The 17,430-nt window shown below is 44.9% G+C and overlaps 1 protein-coding gene across 6 annotated transcripts in view; it reads left to right on the top strand.

The window, feature by feature from the left end:
• The window catches only part of LOC115162000 (nesprin-1), a 163,333-nt gene that overhangs the window by 19,598 nt on the left and 126,305 nt on the right, over positions 1–17,430 (top strand). For 4 of the 6 annotated variants that reach the window (XM_029712889.1, XM_029712891.1, XM_029712890.1 and 1 more), the window contains exons 1-2: positions 7,779–8,414; positions 9,948–10,009. In XM_029712889.1, coding sequence (XP_029568749.1) covers positions 8,336–8,414; positions 9,948–10,009 — 141 coding nt within the window. In that variant the 5' untranslated portion in view covers positions 7,779–8,335. Of the gene's footprint in view, positions 1–7,777; positions 8,415–9,947; positions 10,010–17,430 lie in introns of those variants that run through there. The other 2 variants (XM_029712892.1, XM_029712888.1) reach the window with 2 other exon arrangements.

The raw sequence follows: 17,430 nt of genomic DNA, 5'->3' as shown, positions 1-17,430 counted from the left end.
ACAAGCTATCAAGTACTAGATGATATTAATGCAATTGTTTTATTCAGGAAAGGGATAGTGTTACAGCCTAGTACCAGATATAGTTGTGCTGTCTTGCTAACTCATAGGATGAGCAAGTTATATTAGTCAATTTGGACTTACATTGGAATTACATTGTAAAGCATTTAGTATGGATTATTGTAAGTATTGTTATGGAATAGTCTAGGTAGTCTAGACAGCACACTACATCCCACTACCAATTTCACACTCCATTCCCCCAGGGGGCAGCAGCAAATTTGTCCAGGTGTTTGATAAGCACATCAGTTGCTGCCCATTAAGGGGATCGTCAGTCAGGGTCCCAGCTGGCAGGCTACTGGTTGTAAGGATATATGTGTAGCTGGTGCAGAGGAGTCAGGCGCAGGACAGCAGAGATGAGTAAATAAAAGTAACTTTACTCAAAGTCATCAAAATACAAGAGAATTACCAAGCCCACAATACGGACCACAATACAACAAACAATCACTCACAAACAAACATGGGGAACAGAGGGTTAAATAATAAACAGGTCATTGGGTGAGTGAAACCAGGTGTATAAGACTAAGACAAAACAAATGGAAAATGAAAAGTGGATCTAGCCACCGCCGTCGCCCGCCGAACGCCGCCCGAACAAGGAGAGGGACCGACTTCGGCGGAAGTCGTGACAGTACCCCCTCTTGACGCGTGGCTCCAGCAGCGTGCCGACACCGACCTCGGGGACAACCCGGAGGACAAGGCGCAGGGCGATCCGGGTGGAGACGGTGGAAATCCCAGAGCAACAAAGGGTCCAAGACGTCCTCCACCGGCATCCAGCATCTCTCTTCCGGACCATACCCCTCCCACTCCATGAGGTACTGAAGGCCCCTTGCCCGACGCCTCGAGACCAGGATGGCTCGAACAGCATACGCCGGGACCCCTCGATGTCCAGAGGGGGTGGAGGGACCTCCCGCACCTCAGCTTCCTGGAGTGGACCAGCCACCACCGGCCTGAGGAGAGACACATGGAACGAGGGATTCATACGGTAATCTGGGGGAAGCTGTAACCTATAGCATACCTCATTCAGTCTCCTCAGGACTTTGAATGGCACCACAAACTGCGGACCCAGCTTCCGACAGGGCAGGCGGAGGGGCAGGTTCCGGGTCGAGAGCCAGACCTGATCCCCCGGTGCGAACACCGGGGCCTCACTGTGGTGATGGTCGGCACTCGCCTTCTGCCGCCTCACGGCCCGTTGCAGGTGCACATGGGCGGCGTCCCAGGTCTCCTCCGAGCGCTTAAACCATTCGTCCACCGCAGGAGCTTTGATCTGGCTCTGATGCCACGGTGACAGAACCGGCTGATACCCCAGTGCGCACTTGAAAGGAGAGAGGTTAGTGGAGGAGTGGCGGAGTGAGTTTTGGGCCATCTCTGCCCAGGGATGAAAGTCGCCCACTCCCCCGGCCGGTCCTGGCAATGTGACCGCAGAAACCTGACCACATCCTGGTTTACTCTGTCCACCTGCCCGTTACTTTTGGTGTGAAAACCTGAGGTGAGGCTGACCGAGACACCCAGACGTTCCATGAATGCTCTCCAGACTCTGGACTTGGGACCCCGATCAGAAACTATGTCCTCAGGCACCCCATAGTGCCGGAAGACGTGTGTAAACAGGGCCTCCGCAGTCTGTAGGGCCATAGGGAGACCGGGCAAAGGGAGGAGACGGCAGGACTTAGAAAACCGATCCACAACGACCAGGATCATGGTGTTACCCTGTGAAGGAGGAAGATCAGTCAGGAAATCTACCGACAGGTGCGACCACGGCCGTTGTGGAACGGTAAGGGTTGTAACTTACCTCTGGGCAGGTGCCTGGGAGCCTTGCACTGGGCGCACACTGAGCAGGAAGAAACATAAACCCTCACGTCCTTGGCCAAGGTGGACCACCAGAACTTCCCACTAAGGCAACGCACCATCCGACCGATGCCAGGGTGACCAGAGGAGGGTGACGTGTGGGCACAATAGATCAACCGGTCGCGGACAGCAGACGGAACGTACAGGCGCCCAGTTGGACACTGGGGGGGAGTGGGCTCTGTGCGTAACACCCGCTCGATGTCCGCGTCCAGCTCCCACACCACCGGTGCCACCAGGCAAGAGGCTGGAAGTATGGGAGTGTGATCCATGGACCACTCCTCTGTGTCATACATCCGGGACAGTGCGTCTGCCTTAGCGTTCTGGGAACCTGGCCTGTAGGACAGAGTGAAAACAAAACGTGTTAAGAACATGACCCACCTTGCTGGGCGAGGGTTCAGTCTCCTCGCCGCCCGGATATACTCCAGATTGCGGTGGTCAGTCCAGATGAGAAAAGGCTGTTTAGCCCCCTCAAGCCAATGTCTCCATGTCTTCAGAGCCTTGACAACAGCCAACGGCTTCCGGCCCCCCACATCATAGTTTCGCTCCGCCGGGCTGAGCGTCTTCGATAAGAAAGCACAGGGGCGGAGCTTTGGTGGTGTGCCCGAGCGCTGAGAGAGCACAGCTTCTATCCAAGCCTCGGACGCATCCACCTCCACTATGAACGCCAAAGAGGGATCCGGATGAGCCAGCATGGGAGCCGAGGTAAACAGAGCCTTCAGGTGACCAAAAGCCCTGTCCGCCTCAGCCGACCACTGCAGCCGCACCGGTCCCCCCTTCAGCAGTGAGGTAATGGGAGCTGCTACCTAACCAAAACCCCGGATAAACCTCCGGTAGTAGTTGGCAAACCCTAGAAACCGCTCCAATTCCTTTACCGTGGTGGGAGTCGGCCAATTACGCACGGCTGAAATGCGGTCACTCTCCATCTCCACCCCTGAAGTGGAAATGCGGTACCCTAGGAAGGAGACGGATTGTTGGAAGAACAGACATTTCTCAGCCTTGACGTACAGGTCATGCTCCAACAGTCGACCAAGCACCCTGCGCACCAGGGACACATGCTCGGCGCATGTAGCGGAGTATATCAGAATGTTGTCTATATACACCACTACACCCTGCCCATGCAGGTCCCGGAAAATCTCATCAACAAAGGCCTGGAAGACTGATGGAGCATTCATCAACCTGTACGGCATGACGAGGTACTCATAGTGCCCTGAGGTGGTACTAAATGCTGTCTTCCACTCGTCCCCCTCCCGGATACGCACCAGGTGGTAAGGACTCCTGAGATCCAATTTTGTGAAGAAGCACGCCCCGTGCATTGACTCGATCGCACTGGCGATGAGAGGCAGCGGGTAGCTATACCTCACTGTGATCTAATTGATCCCTCGATAGTCAATACACGGGCGCAGACCCCCATCCTTCTTCTTCACAAAAAAGAAACTCGACGAGGCAGGTGGAGGGCCGAATGTATCCCTGCCCCAGGGATTCGGAGACATATTTCCATAGCCGCCGTCTCCTCCTGTGACAGAGGATACACGTGACTCCTGGGAAGTGCTGCGTCTACCAGGAGATTTATTGCACAATCCCCCCGTCGATGAGGTGGTAATTTAGTTGCCCTCTTCTTACAGAAAGTGAGAGCCAAATCGGCAGATTCTGAGGGGATGCGCATGGTAGAGACCTGGTCTGGACTTTCCACCATAGTCGCACCAATGGAAACCCTCACACACCTCCCTGAGCACTCTCGTGACCACCCCTTGAGAGCCCTCTGTTGCCACGAAATAGTGGGGTTATGACCAGGGTAGGCCCAGCACCACGGGAAACGCAGGAGAATCAGTAAGGAAGAGACTGATTCTCTCCTTGTGACCCTCCTGCGTAACCATGTCAAGTGGAGCGGTGGCCTCCCTAATCAGCCCTGACCCTAATAGTCGACTATCTAGGGCGACTATTAGGGATGAGTAAATAAAAGTAACTTTACTCAAAGTCATCAAAATACAAGAGAATTACCAAGCCCACAATACGGACCACAATACAACAAACAATCACTCACAAACAAACATGGGGATCAGAGGGTTAAATAATAAACAGGTAATTGGGTGAGTGAAACCAGGTGTGTAAGACTAAGACAAAACAAATGGAAAATGAAAAGTGGATCGGCGGTGGCTAGAAGGCCTGCGACGTCGACCGCCGAACAAGGAGAGGGACCGACTTCGGCGGAAGTCGTGACACTGGTTTTGTTTGGTGGCCTTTTGTTTGAGCATACCTTTTTGTATTTTTATTTTTTGTACATATTGATTTAGTCACCAATTGAACAAATAATATCCTTGGACTGGCCGACCAAGAGGTCAAGACTGAGCTGGCCCTGGACTTAAGGTAAGGTATCTGTCTGCTGGGTACATACAGTGCATCACATTTTGTTGTGTTACAAATTGGCACCTAGGCTGATTTCTCACATACGTAGATGCACATCTTAAATCAGGTTAAAGAACAGTTAACTATGACTAAGACCCCTAGACTTAGCGAGTGCAACAATATTAGACGGCTAGTTAAGCAGTTTCGTAACAGTATTTTAGCAGCATCTTGAGGATGTTTTAATACAGACACTTCTATGTTCCATCCAATCTATAGCCTTTAAGCTATGTAATACACACTCTCCATAGTATTGTGAAGCTACTGTATAAAGACAAGTTAGTGAGTATTGAAGGCACTCAGATGTAAGTTGTCTAGTCACTGCTTTCTGTCCCAGTGCATCTCTCACTCTCCACCGTCAGTCAGACAATATGTTGGCTGATTGAGACTTCTCCAGCTGTGTCATAGAGTGGGCGTCGGGGAGAGGGAGACAGGAACTCTATACAGATTAATTCAGAGAGAAGCTATCAAATACCACTACAATTCAATCAATTCAAACATTATTGTCCCCTTAGGGAAATTCATTGTGGAATCAGTACTGCTGGATCACAATGTAATGAAATGGATCACAAGAATATTAGATAACATGAAATGTGAAAGTTTAATAATAATTGATTAGTCTGAACTTGTGATGCGTGACAGCAATCAAAACAGTCGATATGACCAAAAAGCAGTGGACTCATTTAGAGGTTTACAACAGAAACAATTCATTTAGAGGTTTACAACAGAAACAATTCATTTAGAGGTTTACAGTACAATAGAGACAATTCATCCAGATAATCTGCACTTACCCTATCTGACTCTATGCACAAGACTGTATATACACACTATATACACACTCACATACACACTACACGGATTTAGAGGTTCACAACAGAGACAATTAATTTACTTGATTGCCTGTGGGGGAATCCCAAGGGGAACCCCAAGGTACTGTATCTACCACAGTAGCCCTGATAGTCAGAGAGCAGGTGGCTGATGCCATCTACCTGCAATGAAATCAATGATTTACTGTTGCCCCATGCTGGGGTATTATAGCATGTTGTTGATACTATTCTGTTGCCCCATGCTGGGGTATTCTAGCATGTTGTTGGTACTATTCTGTTGCCCCATGCTGGGGTATTCTAGCATGTTGTTGGTACTATTCTGTTGCCCCATGCTGGGGTATTATAGCATGTTGTTGATACTATTCTGTTGCCCCATGCTGGGGTATTATAGCATGTTGTTAATACTATTCTGTTGCCCCATGCTGGGGTATTATAGCATGTTGTTGGTACTATTCTGTTGCCCCATGCTGGGGTATTATAGCATGTTGTTAATACTATTCTGTTGCCCCATGCTGGGGTATTATAGCATGTTGTTGGTACTATTCTGTTGCCCCATGCTGGGGTATTGTAGCATGTTGTTAATACTATTCTGTTGCCCCATGCTGGGGTATTATAGCATGTTGTTGATACTATTCTGTTGCCCCATGCTGGGGTATTATAGCATGTTGTTGATGCTATTCTGTTGCCCCATGCTGGGGTATTGTAGCATGTTGTTGATACTATTCTGTTGCCCCATGCTGGGGTATTATAGCATGTTGTTGATGCTATTCTGTTGCCCCATGCTGGGGTATTGTAGCATGTTGTTGATACTATTCTGTTGCCCCATGCTGGGGTATTATAGCATGTTGTTGATACTATTCTGTTGCCCCATGCTGGGGTATTGTAGCATGTTGTTGATACTATTCTGTTGCCCCATGCTGGGGTATTATAGCATGTTGTTGATACTATTCTGTTGCCCCATGCTGGGGTATTGTAGCATGTTGTTAATACTATTCTGTTGCCCCATGCTGGGGTATTGTAGCATGTTGTTGATACTATTCTGTTGCCCCATGCTGGGGTATTGTAGCATGTTGTTAATACTATTCTGTTGCCCCATGCTGGGGTATTGTAGCATGTTGTTGGTACTATTCTGTTGCCCCATGCTGGGGTATTGTAGCATGTTGTTAATACTATTCTGTTGCCCCATGCTGGGGTATTGTAGCATGTTGTTGGTACTATTCTGTTGCCCCATGCTGGGGTATTATAGCATGTTGTTGATACTATTCTGTTGCCCCATGCTGGGGTATTGTAGCATGTTGTTGATGCTATTCTGTTGCCCCATGCTGGGGTATTATAGCATGTTGTTAATACTATTCTGTTGCCCCATGCTGGGGTATTGTAGCATGTTGTTAATACTATTCTGTTGCCCCATGCTGGGGTATTATAGCATGTTGTTAATACTATTCTGTTGCCCCATGCTGGGTTATTGTAGCATGTTGTTGATACTATTCTGTTGCCCCATGCTGGGGTATTATAGCATGTTGTTAATACTATTCTGTTGCCCCATGCTGGGGTATTGTAGCATGTTGTTGATGCTATTCTGTTGCCCCATGCTGGGGTATTGTAGCATGTTGTTGATACTATTCTGTTGCCCCATGTTGGGGTATTGTAGCATGTTGTTGATGCTATTCTGTTGCCCCATGCTGGGGTATTATAGCATGTTGTTGATACTATTCTGTTGCCCCATGCTGGGGTATTCTAGCATGTTGTTGATACTATTCTGTTGCCCCATGCTGGGGTATTGTAGCATGTTGTTGATACTATTCTGTTGCCCCATGCTGGGGTATTGTAGCATGTTGTTGATGCTATTCTGTTGCCCCATGCTGGGGTATTGTAGCATGTTGTTAATACTATTCTGTTGCCCCATGCTGGGGTATTGTAGCATGTTGTTGATACTATTCTGTTGCCCCATGCTGGGGTATTGTACCATGTTGTTGATACTATTCTGTTGCCCCATGCTGGGGTATTGTAGCATGTTGTTGATGCTATTCTGTTGCCCCATGCTGGGGTATTGTAGCATGTTGTTGATGCTATTCTGTTGCCCCATGCTGGGGTATTATAGCATGTTGTTAATACTATTCTGTTAATACTATTCTGTATTCTAGCATGTTCTGGTCTTTGTTGGAGGGAAAGAAATGTAATAGCATTAATATAATTCAATCTTAGAAGACTTTAGCCACAAACACACACACACACACACACACACACACACACACACACACACACACACACACACACACACACACACACACACACACACACACACACACACACACATACAAACAAGCACACAAACACACACATACAGTACACAATCACACACACACACCCTCCCAGTACACACACACACACACACACACACACACACACACACACACACGCGGACACACATGCATGCATACTCACACCCTCCATGCTTAAATGGGGGATAATGCAGCAAAGGCAGCCTGTGACATCACTGCCTCCCTGATTGGTTGAACAGTGCTCCAGGCTGATCTCTCCTGCTCCTGTCTGGGATGGATGCTGCTGCTAGAGGGAGGCGGGGCTACTGGGAGGCAGGGTTACTGGGAGGCAGGGAGGCGGGGCTACTAGGAGGCAGGGAGGCTGGCAGTGTAGAGGAGGCAGGGCTGTGCACACATCACATGCATTACACATGACATCCACACAACACAAGCGTGGCTCCTGTCCTCTGGATCATGGGAGAATAACAGGAAGAGGAGGGAAGGATGGGATGATGGGAAATATCGTAAATATCTGTCTCTGTTAGAGGGGTTTCCACTGCCTGCTCTGGTGTGTGTGTGTGTGTGTGTGTGTGTGTGTGTGTGTGTGTGTGTGTGTGTGTGTGTGTGTGTGTGTGTGTGTGTGTCGGGGAGTAGGAAGGGATTGAGGCTGCGTTCCTGCAGCTAACCCCCAGCAGCTCAGTTCTGTGTTGTCACCGGGAAACAAGCGACCATCCAGGCTGAGGCTGCCCAGATCTATTCTGCTTCCTGTCTGAAATAAAAGGGAAAGGAGCAGCTGTGGTTCCCCCTCTTTCCTCGGTTTCTTTTTCCACTGTGGATGGACTGTCATCCTGTGCTCAGAAAGACAGACAGATGGACAGACAGACAGAGGCTCACAACAAGCTCACAATGTGAAGGGCATAGGGAGGGAGGTGGCGAGCATGTGACTGGAGAATGGCTCACTATAAGGATGTAACTGTCAAAAAGACCTCTTCTCTTAACTTGGTGACGGGATTCTTTCAGTATCTCCGTGGTAAGTAGGCCGGCAGCAGCGTTTTATATAGATAATCGCTGCATTCCGTTCTCTCAGGATTTAGATAGAAAACAACAAGGAAACCTGCCTTGGATTGTGGCTTATATGTAGGTGAACTAGACGCATGAGCCAGATGCATGATAGTGTGTTAGTCTGGCCCTGTTCTCCTGCAGCAAGTGACCAGGCAGTATATTTCAAGTGCGAATTTAAAAAAAAAATGGCCACTGTGTGTGTCCAGTGTTGTTCAACCTACCGGCAGACATGTCACTGTATCTATCTATGTCACCCTTCTTTTCTATGACAGCGACAGAAGTTGGATCCACCAAATCAGATGTTTTGTTTTGTGTGAAAGCAGAAATGCATTATGCATGAGACACAGAGTCTGCCTGCAGTTATTATCCCCCCTCCATAAAGGGCTTGGTTGGGGGTGACCTGAAAGGCCACGCATGTCGTTATTGGTGGATTGGGCACTGAGCAGTGAGTCTGCAAGAATAGAAATCTCTTCTGCTTATGACCTCATAGTGTTAGGATGCAAGCAAGCTCCTGTCAATATCTATTGCGCGTGATTAGATTCTATGTATATACCGTTTTTAACTGTAAGGCAAATGACAGTATTATTGTGAAGTTTAAGTGCGTCTTTGGTCATTTCTTCACACGTCCCGTTCTTGATCCGTTAGGTCTTGAACTGCAATGAGTGTCCAAAACATTAAGGACACCTTCCTAATATTGAGTTGCACCCCCTTTGCCCTCAGAACTGCCTCAATTCATCAGGCATGGACTCCACAAGGTGTCGAAAGTCTTCCATAGGGATGCTGGCCCATGTTGACTCCAATGCTTCCCACAGTTGTGTCAAGTTGGCTGGATGTCCTTTGAGTGGTGGACCATTCTTGATACACACGGGAAACTGTTGAGCGTGAAAAACCCAGCAGCGTTGCAGTTCTTGAACCTGTCTCCCCCCTCATCTACACCGATTGAGTGGATTTAACCGGTGACATCAATAAGGATCATAGCTTTCACCTGGATTCACCTAGTTAGTCTATGTCATGGAAAGAGCAGGTGTTCCTAATGTTTTGTCCATTCAGAGTCTAGTTGTGTTGAAGAATTGTCCACTGCATATTTTCCTCTCTTCTTCCCTTCCTCTCTTCTTCCCTTCATCTCTTTCTCCTTTCCTCACTTCCTCCCTTCATCTGTCCCATAACCCTGCCTACCTTTGATACCGTGAGGTCTGGGGCTGGGGAGATCAGAGGTCTGTTATTGTAATGGACACTACTCACTACTCGATTAAATATTCACACTGTTTGTGAATGCACTTAATTTAACAGGCTACATGAAGCATTGGGAACAGAGAATATACTGTAGTATGAAACAGGGGAGGCAGCAGTGGGCGTAAGCGGACTAAGCGGTGTCTGTGTGACGTCATGACAATGTTCTGTGACATCATGACAATGTTCTGTGACATCATGACAATGTTCTGTGACATCATGACAATGTTCTGTGACATCATGACAATGTTCTGTTCCACTTTTATTACAGATGAGCAAGAAGCAGTACAGAAGAGAACTTTTACTAAATGGATCAATTCCCACTTGACAAAGGTAAGAGGATATGACTTTTATTTTTCTCCTTGTACTTCTCTCACAACACTTTATAAGACATGTGTAGCCTATGATGGGCCATTATGACACACACAGCTTCCATTTCGGTATAGGAGCTGAGATTATGAGGTCATGTTATTACAACGCTAAAATCACTGAGATACAACCATTTTATCACTATGGTAATATTTCTATCCTGAATATTAACCTGATCAGGGTGTAATGTCTGTAACTGCCAGTCTTATAGCCTCTCTATGGACAGTGGCATTTCATTTCATGTGTGAACTGAGATTGGACCGTTGTCATCCAATCATAATGATTCTGAGAGGCTCCGTTACATTGAATCTGTTTTAATCACTTATAATGTCAGAGGTTTTAGGTACCTTATGTACATATGGAAACTACAGTTTGATTGAGGTCATGGTAGGCTCGCAACATTTGGAGCTATATTTTTCATCATTTGTTTGGATTGTGTGACGGTAGTTACTGAGTTGTTTGTGGAATTCAGTATCAGTCCTGTAGAGTTATTTTAATTGTGACAACTGTGCTGAAGATGAGTATATTGGGTTGTCACAACAACATTGGAACCAGTGGGTTGTCACAACACCATGTTGGGTTGTCACAACAACATCTGAACCAGAGGAGAGTCAGACAGAAAGAGTAAATATGACTCAGGGCAGAGATCCCTGTGTTGCTCAGTTTCTGAGCAGGCCACAGTGGGCCTGCAGTATGTCTTACTGAGTCAATGTGATTCGAACAGTCAAGATGAGGAGAAAGGAATAGCATTGTCTCTGCCAAGAGGTAGAACTATCTCTGGCACTGTTGTAGAGGAGCTCACCAGGCCATTTTGGAGAAGATGGCATTTGGTATTTTATTAGGATCCCCGTTAGCTGTTGCAAAAGCAGCAGCTACTCTTCCTGGGATCCACACAAAACATGAAACATAATACAGAACATTAATAGACAGCAGCTCAAGGACAGAACTACTGTACATAAATGGACAAAATTACATAAATATTACCTGTAGGTTGGAGCTGTGTGTGTGTGTGTGTGTGTGTGTGTGTGTGTGTGTGTGTGTGTGTGTGTGTGTGTGTGTGTGTGTGTGTGTGTGTGTGTGTGTGTGTGTGTGTGTCCATGGCTCGGTTTGGCAGGCAGGGAGAGTGCAGCAGCACGGTGCAGATGGAGAGCGTGAGATGGGAGGAGCTTGTCTCTGAAGGAAGCAGTCAGACTGCTCCTAAAGCCCAGGTGGCAGTTCAGCTACTTAACACTATAAACACTCTCATAATGACCTATAACCATCGTTATAAACACATATTATGGAAATTCATCAAAAGGCTGTCCCTGACCAAAACAAATATTGGTTTACCTAGAGTCATCTGTTCTTTCAACCAATCGATTGGTCAAAATTTTGAAGCGTGTATTTTTCCCTATATAGACACACACTATGTGTTTTAATTAAATCAACTATATGTAGGCTACTGAGCTTGTCTGATGCTTAAAGCACACTGTGATTAAATAAGTAAGACACATACATGACTCAAGAGGGAGCCAGAGATCAAGATAGCCCAGTTGAAAATTAAACTGTTCTGGACCCTCTTCCTTCTGCTGCTGCTGGCCTTCACAGATTCTGCAGTTACGCTCCTAATTGGCTACACCAGGGGTCGGCAACCTTTTCCATTTGGAGTGCCAGTTTATCTTACCATTTCTACCGATCTGCGTGCCAGTTATGGTTTTTATATGCACATTTTCGTGGAAGAGTTTCATTTCACTTACGATAAAGTCTTAGTATCTCAAAATCATTATCATGTGATTAATCAAAATTCTCAAAATAACTTCTATTGCCATTGCCAACTATGTAAAAATATGCCTACATAAATAAAGCCAACAAATAAAAACAGGTAGAACATACTGTACCCTAATACAAATAAATATCATATAAATCACATTGGCTACGCATGGACTGTCGGCAAGGAACTTGAAACATTGTATCAACTATAACTTGGGTCGGGCCTGAAGCTCTTGCTAGCCGATTTTATGACTTTTACACCGGATCAGAGCATGACATTTTTCCCCCCTTTCACACTGAGTGGTGACTGAAAGAGAGCTGGAAAGATTTTTCAAATAGGCTATGTTGAGGAACTATTGTCATTCTCAATGGATGTAAAAACAGACTTTGTTTACTTTACTTTGAGAAGTTCCACATGGGTCGTGAGTTAAGACGATCAGAAATACTATCAGATCCCCAAATGGGCACATTTATATGCCTACATTTGCACACAGGCTAGGTAGCCTAGGCCTACTTCTATGTATAATCAGGTGTGCGTCCTTACTCAGCATTGACAGGAGCACTACAAACAAATCTCCTAAATGGAATGAAATAAACCAAAACGTTTTCCTCAAATCAAATCAAACTTTATTTGTCACATGCACCGAATATAACAAGTGTAGACCTTACTGTGAAATGCTTACTTACAAGCCCTTAACTAACAGTGCAGTTCAAGAAGTGGAGCCTAGGTTGTGGCTCTGCGAACAACATGTCCACTCCAACAATGAGAATGGTAAAAGACTGTAATAATAATATATTGAATGCATTAACATAAATTACCATAACCAAACAAACATTGTAGATTAGAAATGATGAGAATTAACGGTACATTTACTACTGGTGTGCCACCCCATCTGTGGCCTCCACAATGGATTAGTCCGCTGAGACAGGTGTGAATCAGACAGTTGACTCATGTACCATAAAATATACTGCGCGACATCTTGGTCTACCGACAGCCTATTGAACAAACAATCGACCAGTCGACTAAATGGGGTCAGACCTAATCATTGTCATCATGACTGTGTTCATAATGCGTTACAGATTATGCACTTAATAGAAAGTGTTAGGGCGTACCATGTTTTCTTGCTGTATTTTAAGCAGCCAGGTTTTGCTGGCTCAGAAGCATTAGGTAACACAGCACATTGCTTGCTCAGGGCACAGAGATTGGTCTTTTGTTCTGTCAGATCTGCCCACGAGGCAGCAGTTCAAAGTGTGGATTCAAAACTTTGGAAGTCATGTAGCTGGCCACAAAGTCACCACGGAGGCCTATTCCTCATTATTCATGTTATACACACACTTCACCCCCCCCCTCTCTCTCTCTCTCTTTCTCTCTCTCTCTCTCTCTCTCTCTCTCTCTCTCAATTCAATTTCAATTTAAGGGCTTTATTGGCATGGGAAACATATGTTAACTTTGCCAAAGCAAGTCTCTCACATTCACTCTCTTTCACTCTGTCTGTCCGTCTGTCCGTCTCTCTCTTTCTCTGTCTCTCTCTCCCTCTCTCTCTCTCTCTGTCTGTCTCTCTCCCTCCCTTGAATGAGTAGGTGTGTCCAAACCTTTGACTGGTACAGTATAAATATATTTCTCTCATTCTCTTTAACTCTCATGTTCTCTCTCTTTCTCTCTCCCTCTTCCTCTCTCCCCCTCCTATCTATCTATCTATCTATCTATCTATCTATCTATCTATCTATCTATCTATCTATCTATCTATCTATCTATCTATCTATCTATCTATCTATCTATCTATCTATCTATCTATCTATCTATCTATCTATCTATCTATCTATCTGTCTATCTGTCTATCTGTCTATCTGTCTATCTGTCTGTCTGTCTGTCTGTCTGTCTGTCTGTCTGTCTGTCTGTCTGTCTGTCTGTTACATTTCAATTTAAGGGGCTTTATTGGCATGGGAAACATTGCAGTAAATTAACAGCAAACATTACACTCACAAAAAGTTCCAAAATAATAAAGACATTTCAAATGTCATATTTTGTCTATATACAGTGTTGTAATGATGTGTAAATAGTTAAAGTACAAAAGGGAAAATAAATACACAGAATATATATAGGTTGTATTTACAATGGTGATTGTTCTTCACTGGTGGGCCCTTTTCTTGTGGCAACAGGCCATAAATCTTGCTGCTGTGATGCACACTGTGGTATTTCACCCAGTAGATATGGGAGTTTATCCAAATTTGATTTATTTTCTAATTCTTCGTGGGTCTGTGTAATCTGAGGAAAATATATGTCTTTAATATGGTCATACATTTGGCAGGAGGTTAGGAAGTGCAGCTCAGTTTCCACCTCATTTTGTGGGCAGTGTGCACATAGCCTGTCTTCTCTTGACAGCCAGGTCTGCCTACGGCAGCCTTACTCAATAGCAAGGCTATGCTCACTGAGTCCGTACATAGTCAAAGAAAAGATTTCCTTAAGTTTGGGTCGGTCACAGTGGTCAGGTATTCTGCCACTGTGTACTCTGTTTAGGGCCAAATAGCATGTATTATTATTTATTTTTTAAATTGTACCTTTATTTAACTAGGCAAATCAGTTAAGAACAAATTCTTATTTACAATGACGGCCTAGGAACAGTGGGTTAACTGCCTTGTTCAGGGGCAGAACAACAGATTTTGACCTTGTCAGCTTGGGGATTCAATCTTGAAACCTTCCTGTTACTAGTCCAACACTCTAACCACTAGGCTACCTGCCACCCCATTCTAGTTTGCTCAGTTTTTTTGTAAATTCTTTCCTTTAATCTTTTTGTTTTCTCATGATTTGGTTGGGTCTAATTGTGTTGCTGTCCTGGGGCTCTGTGGGGTCTGTTTGTGTTTGTAAACAGAGCCCCAGGACCAGCTTGCTTAAGGGGCTCTTCTCCAGGTTCATTTCTCTGTAGGTGATGGCTTTGTTATAGGTTTGGGAATCGCTTCCTTTACGGTGGTTGTAGAATATACTCCTCTTTTCTGGATTTTGATAATTAGCGGGTATCGGCGTAATTCTGCTCTGCATGCATTATTTGGAGTTTTATGTTGTAAATGTTTTATGTTTGTCCCATTTTGTGAATTCTTGGTTGGTGAGTGGACCCCAGACCTCACAACCATAAAGGGCAATATGTTCTATAACTGATTTAAGTATTTTTAGCCAGATCCTAACTGGTATGTCAAATTTTATGTTCCTTTTGATGGCATAGAAGGCCGTTCTTGCCTTGTCTCTCAGATCGTTCACAGCTTTGTGGAAGTTACCTGTGGCGCTGATGTTTAGGCTGAGGTACAGTATGTACAGTTTTTTGTGTGCTCTATGGCAATGGTGTCTAGATGGAATTTGTATTCGTGGTCCTGGCAACTGGACCTTTTTTGGAACACCATTATTTTTGTCTTGCTGATTTACTGTTAGGGCCCAGGACTGACAGAATCTATGCAGAAGATCTATGTGCTGCTGTAGGCCCTCCTTGGTTGAGGACAGAAGCACCAGATCATCAGCAAACAGTAGACATTTGACTTCAGATTCTAGTAGGGTGAGGCCGGGTGCTGCAGACTGTTCTAGTGTCCTCGCCAATTCGTTGATATATATGTTGAAGAGGGTGGGGCTTAAGCTGCATCTCTGTCTTTCCAAAGAAATGTGTGTGTTTTTTGCCAATTTTAACTGCACACATGTTGTTTGTGTACATGGATTTTATAATGTTGTGTGTTTTTCCCCAACACCACTTTCCATCAATTTGTATAGCAGACCCTCATGCCAAATTCAGTCGAAAGCTTTTTTGAAATCAACAAAGCATGAGAAGACTTTGCCTTTGTTTTGGTGTATTTGTTTGTTTGTCAATTAGGGTGTGCAGGGTGAATACGTGGTCTGTCGTACGGTAATTTGGTAAAAAGACAATTTGAAGTTTACTCAGTACATTGTTTTCGCTGAGGAAATGTACGAGTCTGCTGTTAATAATAATGCAGAGGATTTTCCCAAGGTTGCTGTTGACACATATCCCCCGGTAGCTTTTGGGGTCAAATTTGTCTCCACTTTAGTGAATTGGGGTGATCAGTCCTTGGTTCCAAATATTGGGGAAGATGCCAGAGCTGAGGATGATGTTAAAGAGGTTAAGTATAGCCAATTGGAATTTGTGGTGTGTATATTTTATCATTTCATTGAGGATACCATCAACCCCACAGGCCTTTTTGGGTTGGAGGGTTTGTATTTTGTCCTGTAGTTCATTAAATATAATTGGAGAATCCAGTGGGTTCTGGTAGTCTTTAATAGTTGATTCTAAGATTTGTATTTGTTCATATATATGTTTTTGCTGTTTGTTCTTTGTTATAGAGTGTAATGGAAATTATATGATTAAAGGTTTGACTAAATGATTTCACTCAGAAACCCTATAACCTGTTGAAATGTATTCGAAATAAGGCTATAATAATGGGTTAAATACTATATTCCAATACTGTGTGAGTAAGACACTGGTACCACTTCAAAATGAGCAGGGCAGAGTTGATAAGACGACCTTGGGAAAGGAACAGGAGAAGATGTCTCCCTAAGTTAGGGAGAGAAACAACGGCCTGGGAACAGCTAGGCTGGCAAAAGATAAGGAGACAGGTGGTCTGGGTACTGTGGAAAAATACAGCCGCCTAAAGCTGGGTGGAGTTCTCTACTGGTGTGTGTGTGTGTGTGTGTGTGTGTGTGTGTTAATATAAAAGGCTTTGTACATTGTAAGGATTTTCAGAGCTCTCATAAATAAACGTTTTGACCCTTGTAGGCTGGCTATCCGTCTGCTTCATTCAACCAGAATCTTACACACTCTGGTGGGGTAGACTGAATAGTTTAATTGAAGTTCGGTTTAAGAACATTGATAACTTAATTCACGTAACATAGAGCCAAAACGATTGGAGAAGTGGTTAATCCATACATCTCCACTTTGGATAGATAACTCTTCATGTTGTTGTTTGTTTAGAGTTTTCCAATTTTCCCAGAAGTGGTTAGATTCTATGGATTCTTCAATTACATTGAGCTGATTTCTGACGTGCTGTTCCTTCTTTTTCCCTAGTGTATTTCTGTATTGTTTTAGTGATTCACCATAGTGAAGGCGTAGACTCAGGTTTTCAGGGTCTCTATGTTTTTGGTTGGACAGGTTTCTCAATTTCTTTCTTAGGTTTTTTCATTCTTCATTAAACCATTTCACATTGTTGTTAATTTTCTTAGGTTGTCTGCTTGACATTTTTTTATTTGATAGGGAACCGGAAAGGTCAAATATACTGTTTAGGTTTTCTACTGCCAAGTTTACACCTTCACTATTACAGTGAAACCTTTTGTCCAGGCGTGGGTTCTCTCGGTGCAGGTCCTTTGGGAGGGGGTCTTGCAGGTCTGGGAGGGTGTCTGCCCTCCGGGTCTTGTTGGGGGGTGTTTTTGTGCTGGTCTGTTTTGTGAGTTTGTTCTGCCTGGATTGTGTGGACTAGCTCCCTGAGCTCCACCATGTCTCTCTCCAGCTCTCTCTCTCTCTCCCTCTCTCTCTTTGTCTCTCTTTGTCTCTCTCTCTCTCTCTCTCTCTCTCCCTCTCTCCCTCTCTCTCTATTTCTCTCTCTCTCTCTCTCTCTCTCTCTCTCTCTCTCTCTCTCTCTCTCTCTCT

The sequence above is a fragment of the Salmo trutta genome, chromosome 25 (assembly GCF_901001165.1).
Source record: "Salmo trutta chromosome 25, fSalTru1.1, whole genome shotgun sequence".
NCBI lineage: Eukaryota > Metazoa > Chordata > Actinopteri > Salmoniformes > Salmonidae > Salmo > Salmo trutta.
This window is presented reverse-complemented; position numbering and strand designations above follow the sequence as displayed.